The sequence below is a fragment of the Hibiscus syriacus genome, unplaced genomic scaffold (genome assembly GCF_006381635.1).
Source record: "Hibiscus syriacus cultivar Baekdansim isolate YM2019G1 unplaced genomic scaffold, ASM638163v2 tig00112215_pilon, whole genome shotgun sequence".
NCBI lineage: Eukaryota > Viridiplantae > Streptophyta > Magnoliopsida > Malvales > Malvaceae > Hibiscus > Hibiscus syriacus.
Window position 1 is genome coordinate 2,175,771 of NW_024063268.1, and position 11,181 is coordinate 2,186,951.

Genomic DNA, 11,181 nt, shown 5'->3' on the forward strand with positions numbered 1-11,181 from the left:
TGGTTTCCTATTTTCACGAGTTATACTCGAACTGTTTTACTGGGATATTATCTAGGTAGACTGGAGTATGGAGGTACAGCTCTGATTAAGCTGGTAAATCCTTACGGACCTAAAGTGACCCTTGGGTAGGCTCTCAGGCCCCAAGGCACTCACTTGGGTTAATCATGGAACTATATATGGTGTACAGGTGGAGATCAATTATATGGTTTATTTCATTATCACGGTTATGAGATATTACTGGATCACAATCCATATATTACGGTTTACGGTTAAAACTGATTTCTACTAGATTTTTATATGAGTAGGATTCTGGAGTATGCAGGTACAACCCTGATCCAGCTGGTACATCCTTATAGACCTAAGGATACCCTTGGGTAGGCCCATAGGCCCCAAGGCATACCCTTAGGTTGGCTCCCTTTGATGTGCGCTTAGGGTAAGCCCTTATGGATGCAGTTATGGGGAATGGCATAATAGAGGTTGGAGGGTTACACTATGGTTTTAAAAGATTTATATCTTTTCATTGGTTTTGATTGGAACACACTAGACATTCTATTCAATCTCCTGAGAACTTGATACTATTAATATTTCTTATGAACTGAGAACTCATGGCTTTTACTCGATGAACTATCAGTGGAATCCCAACTTATCCTGAAAATAGGTATATGTATGTTTAAATAAGGAAATTTTATGGCTTTCCATTTATCATTTTATCCTGTAGCATCAACTGGTAGTATTATATTATTGAGCTTCCCAAGGCTCACTCTGTTACTCACCATTTCAGGTTAAGAGAATTAAACCAGTGTATCTTCTGACATTAGTAGGGGAGTTCCACCAGCATTGTTGAGAAGTACGGTGCAGGTGATTAGGGGGAATGTAGGTTGTATTTTGTTATATATATATATGAGTCTGAAAATATGTTTTATTTCTAAATACTGATAAATTTTACGTTTGTATTTATAAATGATTTTATGATTTTACATGTTTTAATAAAAAAATTAAATTTTCTAAGATTTTCTACGGTGGGTCGCTCAGGTGGCCCTAATGTGACACCCCAGATCGGATCGGACCACCCACATCAGTCTGAGGGGGTTACAAAAGTCTTTTTATGGGTTAAAACAGGCTTCCCGGAATGGCATATTTAATTGATTGAAACTTTGTTTGTAGCAAGTTTTACACAGAGTAAATATGACTACTCGTTATTTACTAATTAATATGAAGTTAAGATTGTAGTGCTTCTTATATATGAGGATGACTTGTTGATAATTATCAATGATGTTAGTCTAATATAGAAATTGAAGGAGATGCTCAACAAAACCTTCAAGATGAAGGATGTAGGTGAATTGAAGTATTTTCTTGGAATTGAAGTGATGAGATCTGTTAAAAGAATTTTATTAAATCAAAGAACGTAGGCCTTGAAACTAATTAATGGTACTAGATTGAAAGATGCAAAGGTTTCTTTGACACCTTTAGAGCAGAACTTGAGGTTAACCACACATGAGTATGATGAATGTGTACATCAATCAACAAAAGATATGTTGTTGGAAGACAAGAGTTGTTTCCAAAGGCTGATTGAGAGACTAATATTTTTGACCAACACTAGGCCTGACATTACATATGCGGTCCAATATCTTAGTCAGTTTATGCAACATCCAAAACATTCACACATGGAAGCTGCTTTGAGGATTGTGAGATATATTAAACAATGTCCTAGTTAGGGCTTATTGTTCAAGACAAATGCAAAAGGGTAACTTCTTGCTTATTTTGATTTCGATTGGGTAACATGTCCAATAACTAGGAGATCAATTTTTGTTTTTTACATTAAACTAGTAGAATCTCTTATTTCTTGGAAGTCAAAAGAAACAAAATATTGTTGTCAAATCCTTTGCTGAAGCATAGTATAGGAGCATGGCGGTAGTAGCGGCTGGGATTGTGTGGATAAAAGGATTATTACATGAAGTTGGGTTGCAATATTTAAAACCAGTGAAGTTGGGTTGCAAGATTTAAAACCAATGAAGTTGTGAAGTGACAATAAGGTAGCAATTCAAATTGCTACAAATCTATTAAATCAAGAAAGGACAAAGCACATCGAGATTGATTGTCATTTTGTGAGGGGAAAAATACAAGAAGGGCTTATCTAAATTGAGTATGATTCTACTATAAACCAGCTAGCAGACATAATGACAAAGGCCTTAGGAGTTCAACAACACAATAATTTACTTTCCAAGTTAGGGGTTAAAAACGTGTTTCAAACCCCAACTTGAGGGGGAGTGTTAAGAGTCTGTTAGTAGAGTATTTAAACTTATTATTTGGAATAGTTAGTTACAAGTTAGTTAGGGAGTTATCTATCAAGCTTTGTATATATATATATATATACTTAGTATTGTTAACAATGATAAAACGAGGATTTTTTTAATTCTTTGTTCTCTAACAAATCATTTCTCTCTTTTACAAATTCTCTCTTAGTTTTTTTCTTTTCCGGTAAGAATAGCAATTCCACCACTGTCCACTCTGATATTTGAGTGTATGATTATTTGGAGCTACCAAGTTAACCTCGGGGGACGTATGCCTACTGCAACAATTACACTTATCGAGGCAAAAACATTTCTAAGGTAGTGGTTTTCATACTACAACACTGTTAATTCTTTGCTATTTTATTTATTGTTATTATTATACAATCAGTGTTAATGTTTCGATTTTGCAGTATTCTTTACCAATACTTATAATATGAGTGAAGAGATATTGATTGGTCAGGACTTTAATTTAGAGATTAGGTGTATTTTGAGAGAGAATTTATAGAGAGGGATCAAGAAAGTTCCTCTAGATCTTAAAGAAACTATATTATATACTATGAATGCTTGGTTATCACATGATCACCTAGGAGGTTGGACATGTTATGTGGGATTATCTAGCTACACGAGCTATTAGTCACTGGATCATGAAAATGTAGTCTTGAATTGGATCTCCTTTTGAGTTACAGAAGTTATAACACTTGTCTCTCCTTTAATTTCATAATGTTATATATTGACACAATTCTATAAAGGTAGAGTAGGGGAAAGGTTTTATTTTGTGTGCACCTTTTTAGTCTTCATCTTTTCACTTCCATTTACATCCTCCCCTCCTGAATGGTTTGATAAGGTCTTGAAACATTTTTTTCGCATGACTATTGTTTGAAATTTCGATGTGTATACTTGGGAATTCCATCGTGGAATTCTTACAACTTCACTCAACTTGTAGAGCACTTTGCGTAATTGTAAAGAGTCAATTCATATACCATGCATATGAATTATATTCACTCGATGATGTGGTCCTGTCTAGCGAACACCTCACTAGTGTTTTGGTTTTGTCTTTTATGATGCTAAGGGTAAAACTAGAGAGAGTTCTTCTTAATTCTATCTTATATTATATCATATATACATTATATTCATTTATGAGCATACATAAGCGTCTAAATATAAATTTAGATATACATGTCATTTGTATCATTTATATTTATATCATGTTTTCACTTAATCTGGTATATTACATATTAGTATATATTATGACTCTTTTCATTTATTATATGCTATGAATTACAACTTATATGATTAAGATATTCATTCATACATTAAATATATATGGGAAAGATTCAATTACACTATGTAAAACTCTTTTAGTTTTACACCTTTTTAGGATAACTGGATGAGAGAAATTAAAGGTTGAGATTAACAATATAAAATAAGAAGATATTCACTAAAAAACAATAAGTTAATCTTGTTCTTTGATTTCCCTCAATGTAACGATCTGAAAAAGACGTAAGATTAAAAAAGTTTTACATAATGTAATTAAATTATGCCCTGTATATATATATATCAAATTATTGGTAGAGTATGCCCAAAGACCAATCATGAGATGATTGTAATGATATACTTTTTTACAGCTTTTTATTGAATAAATGCATTGCCATTATTATTTCCAGTTATATTTTTTGTCTCAAATAAACTAAAAGATAATAAAGTCCATATAATAATATGATTATTATTAAAGATCCTTAGTTGAGTATTATTATGGGCATGGACAATAATAATACGTTTAAGGCTAACATAAATTGATTGATGACAACGAGTTGCCATTGATATAGAGATGTCAAAAATATATATATGAGTATGTTGTTAAAGAACAACATATTGGATTGACCCGCTATGAGCATATATTGGATTATTACGTGACGATCACAACATTACTCATACTGATGACTACATGTATGATCTTCAAATTTGAGATCATTACTATCTCAACATATGTAGTTGTATGTTTTGATACAGTTAAACATGCTTCGTAATTGGCTATACTATAAAGACTAATGTTGAACATATCACAATATATGTAGTGGGTGTGAATGATCAAGATAGGATTTGTCATTCCTACATAATAGGAACTATATCACATGCCACTTGATTAAGTGAGGTTAGAAATGCATGGTCATGCTTGAACAAGTTGATATGAGATGTCACAAGTTGTTCGTTTATTATAATCTACTCTAGATATCAAAAAATATTATATGGGCTAAACAAGTGTGAGAGTTCCAGGACTTGTGCCTATTCTAGATATAAAGGACAAAAGGATATAATACATAAAAGAGTTAGTCAGGAAAATGTTATGTCGAATGATGACTTATTGTAACTTAGACGCCAATGATACATTGCTAAATGTGACTCATTGTTTGTAATATTAGAATGGTTCTAACAATTGCTAATAATGTTACATGAACCTATAGGGTCACACCCTAGGGATGAAATAAGAAAATATTAAATGAATTATAATTGTACAATTTTATTGTATACGAATGAAGTATACAATTAAAGTTAATATATATATTTGATATATATGTAATTTTAATTATTCTGAATATAATAAATAAATATTAAAAGAATACAATTATGATTATAATTCTTTTAATAGATATAAAATTTGAAATAATAAAATTTAGAATAAAACCCTAAAAGTTAGGGTAACTACATATAAAAGGGAAAGTATAGTCTAGTAGCCGCTCTTCCTACTTAGACGAAATTCTCAAAATTATTTTTTGAAAAAAAAGATAAAATTTACTCTCAACCGGGTGAACCGAGTAGAGGCCTAGACTATTTTGTGGAGGCTTTTGATTCGAACTGATCGTGACTGCATTGTCGATTTGCTATATTCCAGGAACCCAAGGTAAATCATGCATCCCTTCCTCATTTTTCGTACATTGATCACTGATGAGATCGTTAGATTATTTTTTCACTGTGTCATCGGGTGTACCTAAGATCCCAACAATTACATTGTGTAAACAGTTTTACACCTGTTTTGGATTTACACAATGTAAGTGGATCCTAACCCTGTGTGTGTGTGGTTTCAAATCTTTATTTCGTGCATATATTTTATGTTACATGATTAGGTTACATAATTATTCTTGTATTACACATTTTATATTACTTATATAATTGTTTATGATTATTAAAAGGTGTCTTATCATTCAAACGGTCGGGAGGATGAATGATTGTCAAATTTCAAACTAAAGTTCATGTTTCTTCATGCTTCCAACGGCTAGATGAAGAACGGGTGACATCTCTTCATTCGAACTGCTAGCAAAGGAAATGATACATCTTTTATCTCCAACGACTACATGATGCAGGAATGATTGTGCACTTTCATGTGAAGTCATGATGGTTTTTATCAAGAGATGCTTCCAAGGGACATGATATTTCACCAAAAGATGACCTTTCAAAGATCATGTTGCTTCACCAAAAGATGCATTTCCAAATGTCACGATGCTTCACCTAAGGGTGCCTCCAAAAATCATGTCTTTTCACTATAAAAAGGTGCCTCCAAAAGATATGTCTTTCAATCTCAAGAGGTACATCCAAAGGTCACAATGTTTCATCATACCTTTTCATAAAATGAGACCAATGTAAGGGACCACGACTCTCCATTTATGTTCATTCATGAAGATAGCATTTCATGAAAAGATACAAGAAAAAAGGGTCACTTTCATCAAGAGACATGGATGACAAAGCATGAAAGGAGATTGTTCATCATTCAAAGCACCATGTTGGTTCAAAAAGAGTCATTTCTATTCACATATGATCGACCATCTATTCACCCTTTAAGGGTTCCTTTTCAACATCATTTTATAAGCCTATAAATAGGTATTCATTTGTCATTTTGCAACAATCATTCATCACACTACAACAATATTTCTTATTAGTGGCATCTAGGTTATTGTCACTAAAACTTCAATTTATGTCACTAGATGTATTTTGTAACGTAAAAGTCAATGTCACGACGATCGTCACCCTAGGTGTGTCACTAAATGTCAAAAGTGACGATGTATGTGTTATCCTCATGTATTGTTAAATATATAGTGATGCTAATGGATAACGTCACAGTTTAATTTGCATTCAGTGACAATTACTTTTGTCACCAAATGATGTACATTTTTGTCATTAATAAATCATATCGTCACCAATACCACAATAATTTCATTGTATACGTGACGAAAATAAAATTGTCACATTGTTAGTAACGTAGTATATCGTCACCTAATAGTAGCATGGATGACATTTATATATAACGTCACTATATAATTAATATTCAATGACAACTAATTATGTCACTAAATTATGTAAAATTTTGTTATTAATGATTTATATCATCACGAATAATACATTAAAATCAACCTATATGTGACGAAAGAGATATTGTCACATTTTTAGTGACATAATATAAATATTACCTAATAATATTATGAATGACGTTTATGCATAACGTCACTTTATAATTTATATTCTATGATAGTTGGTTACATCACTAAATTAAATAAGATTTCATTATTGATAATTTATATTGTCACAAATAATGCATTAAAATCAACTTATATGTGACGAAAGAGATATTGTAGCAAAACACAAATAATTTATATTCTATGACATTTTTAATGACAATATATATTAAAATAAAATTATTTATATAAATCTAAATAAAAAATAAAATAGTTCACTTATTGCAAAATAATAAGATTTAAACAAATATTTCACTAAATACATAATAATTTCATTTCTATAAATATAAAAATGTTTAAATGTTTACAGAAAATAAAAATAATATGATAATAATATGACTTGTAGAATATTTCGTTGTAACAATCTCAATCCAAACCTTGAGTCGATTGTGATTCTGTTGATGTTGAGTTTGTGGTATCATTTGAAGCTACAAATTAAGATAATCATATTAGTTACTACAATTAATATTATATAATAATTTTTATTTATTAACTATATTGTTTACCTGAAAATTGAAGTGATGGCACTTGAATTTTCAATTGTTGTATCTGGATCAATTTTTTTATGTGTTTGGTTTGGAGCACCAGTAACTTGTTGAGGTTCAGATTCTTGGGTTCGATTTAGTTTACCATAGACTTTTTGAGTTTCATTTTCTTGTGTTCCAATCCTTTTACGAGATACTTTGCCTAGTGTCATCCTAAAACATATACAAAAGCTATTATAAATACTTTCACCAGCTTTTGCAATCGATTGCTCTTAGATATTAGAGGGAAATGCAAAGACGCATTAAACCACAACCAAAATCATCAATTATTATAGCATAGCTGCTTTCCACTGGAAGAGCATTCTACAACTTAATTCATAAACACAACAGTTCGGTTACACTGAGAGAATGATTCATTTGCAATTCAACTACATTAATAATTATGCTAAATTACAGAATTTTGAAAACTTACACTGAAATGATGCTAATAACAATATTTTCAATCAGTTTAAATGGAAATGTAAATAAATTAACATAAACAAAAAGAATGATATAAATTTAAAATTCACAAACACATGCACCTAAAGGAAGCATAAATACATAGCAGAGTTTGAGAATACCTTGTGAAGGTGAAATTTTACAGCATAAACATTTATTTATTAAATGAAGAATTATCAATGTGAAAAGGAAACAAGACATGCACATGTTTTTGAATGAGTTTTCCAATCAAATTGCACAATATCGAATAATAAAAGCAGCAACGTTTAGCAAAATTTAAGAAAAACTAACAATAATTTTGTAAAAAGCAGCAACGTTTAGCAAAATTTAAAAGAAAAAACTAACAATTATTTTGTAAAAAAACATCAGCGTTTAACAAAAAATCAGAAATCGAATAATAAAACTAACCCTAAACCATATGAATTCAACAATATCGAAAAAACCATATTTAACAACGAAGAAAATAAATTTAAAAGAAAACAAACAATTACCTGCAAATTAAAGTTGGAGAAACCTTTGTACTACTGCAATCTGTATCAAAACAAAAAATAATTATAAAAATAATAAAACTATAAAGCAAAATTATCTCAATATAGAATATAGTGTAGACATCCGTTTTGTCCGGGATTTTTATTGTTATTATTTTTATTTTTATAATTATTAAATATTAAATATTAATTTGGTGATGTGTGGCACATACTCTTTATGTTTGTGTAAGTGCGGGTTGTACCTCCCTCTACTATATATGTTGCAATTGTCCACGGTGCTCCGACAAAACCCATCACTGCTGCATGATCTCCAACCTCCTGACGCAAAATCTTAAGGGACTCCCCAACAAAATGTAGTTTCTCCAAGTCAATAGGATGCAATGCCTTCAAGCAATCCTCAGAGTGCATCGGTGAATGAATGATAGGACCCCTTACTTCTTCAATGTTAAACGGGACACCGAATGCAGGCAGTGGAGTAAGAATATCAGAGAAAATTATAACTCCATCAGGATGGAAAGATTCCCAAGGCTGCAAAGAAATTTCCACAGTGAGATCAGTTGTCTCAGACCTCTCTCTGAAGGACGGATGTTTCTCTGCAAGCTTTCTGTAAACAGTCATATACCTTCCTGCCTGGCGCATCATCCATGCAAGAGGCCGAATTACAGGATCTTCTCTTGCAGCTTTAACCAACAATGGATCAGTAGTAGAAGAAGAGCAAGCTAATGAGAACTTCTTAATTCTCATTCTTTTAGGAGAAGAAACAAACGCTCCAGGGAAATTACTAGTTTCATTTGAGTTAAAACCCAACCGCGCTGTCAAGCTTGAGGATTTAACTCCCACGGAATTGCAAGCACTTGCTAGTGAAAAGCAGCTCCAAGAAGGGAGACTTAAAAGAAAGAAAATGGGGAAGTGGGTTGTGTAGAGAGTGAATGGCGGCAGATGGTTATTAAAAATGAAGTGTAGGTTTATATTAAACCTAATTAAATTTTATTAAAATACTTCACATGTTGTCGTTTAGGGATAAAATCAACCCATTTTTCTTTATTTGGGTTAATCATTATAAGGGTCATGTCCATGTTTAAAGTAACACATTTTGGTCCTCATTTCAAGGCTTTTTCTTTTTTAAATTTGTGAATCTAGCCCCTTAGTTTTCGTGGAATTTTATTTTAGTCATTAGTGCCTTTTTATTATGTTTTCCTTTCTTTTACATTTAAAATCTTTTATTATTAAAATATATTTTTTATTTATGGTTTTGATATTATTTAAAGATTAATTATTAAAAAAGTAATAAATTAAAATAGTAAAAAGATTTCTCTTTAGAAATTTTAAAATTATAAAATAATTGAAGTAAATACTATTTTTAAAAATTTCATAATAAATAATTACTCCAATGCAAAGTTTGATTCAATTAAAAATGTGTTAGGAGGAACAATAATAATCCTAAAAAAAATCAACACACATACATGTTTTATAATATTAGCTTTTTTATATATAAAAGAGAGTGATATTTTATATTTTAAAATTATTGATGTTATATGTATCTAAATATACTAAAATTTTATGGGTATTTCTATGATCAAATATAAATATTTTTTTCTAAACACTTTGATGTAACATCATGGAAAACATAGAAGTATAATAATATATAAAAATATTATGGTTATTTCTTTTTTACGATTTATTATTTTATGTTTTACTCTAAAAAATCTTTGAATGTGAGATAATCTAATATAGAATAATGTAAATAAAATAAAAAACACAAAAAAAACTCTATACATTGTATTATTTAATAAGGTTGTTAGATTATCTTATTTTTTAACATTAAGTGACATATTTTCATGACGTCTTTTAAAATCGTCATATAAAAATAAGAGATAAAAACAAGTGACAAATAATTGATTTCGTCGTGCTAAAACAATTTTTTGTGACAATAATAAAATGTCACTTTAAGTGTCTTATAAAACATGACAAATTAAATTGTCACAAATAAAACTTATTAATGACAAATGTGCAACACCACTAATTTAAATTGAATCGTCATTATAATAAATCGTCACTAATACCTATTTTTCATTGGAGACGATTTTAAAACGTCTTTAATTTATCTAAATGTCATTAAAAGGTTTCCCACAAAAAAATTTTGGTGGGAAGATTTTGGCGCCAAACATATAGTGATAAAAATCAATGACCATTTTTAAAATTATCATAAAAGATATATCATTAATCAATAAATATGACGAAAATAAAAAAAACGTCACATTATAGTATGTTTTGTGAAAATATACGTAACATCATATAAAAATTTGTCATAAATTGATAAATTTGTTGTAGTGTCAATCAAATTGAGTGTTATTTTTGTGAGAATTATATTCTCTTTGTTATTAATTAAACTCCTTGAATTATCAAACATTGCTTATAGTGTCCCTATTCTAGATACTATTGGTTCCTAATTTCCTAACTAGAGGGTCATAGTTCTTTGATTGAAGATCTTATAAGGTTTGAGTCAATACCCTCTTATAGTATTGGTTCTACTTTGGTCTTTAATCTTTCCTTAACTCCATTGTCTTATATACCCATCCTTAGCCTATCTTATATCACCATTCCAACACCACCTTTCTATACAAGACCACACGTCTTCATCAAATAAACCAAGCCTATCATCCTTTCATACTTTCTTTTAGATAAATCATACCACCCTATACACCTAACACCTACACTATAACTCCCTAAAAATCCTTCAAGAACTAAATCGATAATTTTAAAAATATTGAGGACTAGTGTGGTTATTTTCATTATTGGTAGGATTAAATACGAGTCTTGGTTAAATAATTTAAAGTTAGAAATTAATTAAATGGAAAATAAGGATTAAATTACATACAAGGAATTATGAAACTTTAAAATGGAAATAAGAGAA

At 30.2% G+C, this 11,181-nt stretch overlaps 1 protein-coding gene across 1 annotated transcript; it reads right to left on the reverse strand.

Annotated features, from left to right (window-relative positions):
• Positions 1-8,453: 8,453 nt before the first annotated feature.
• LOC120175719 (uroporphyrinogen decarboxylase 1, chloroplastic-like) lies at positions 8,454-9,343 on the reverse strand. Its single transcript, XM_039182288.1, has 2 exons — positions 9,267-9,343; positions 8,454-9,153 (listed from the first exon to the last, which is right to left on the reverse strand). Exons 1-2 carry the CDS (start codon positions 9,341-9,343, stop codon positions 8,454-8,456), a joined length of 777 nt encoding a protein of 258 aa, XP_039038219.1.
• Between the last annotated feature and the right edge of the window lie 1,838 nt (positions 9,344-11,181).

What these genes read in the sequence shown, in the direction of transcription:
- LOC120175719 (XM_039182288.1), bottom strand. Translation starts at nt 9,343, where the DNA reads ATGGACATGACCCTTATAATGATTAACCCAAATAAAGAAAAATGGGTT. An exon ending in CCTAAACGACAACATGTGAA is followed by an intron (nt 9,154 to 9,266) that starts GTATTTTAATAA and finishes CTTTCTTTTAAG; the next exon opens with TCTCCCTTCTTGGAGCTGCT.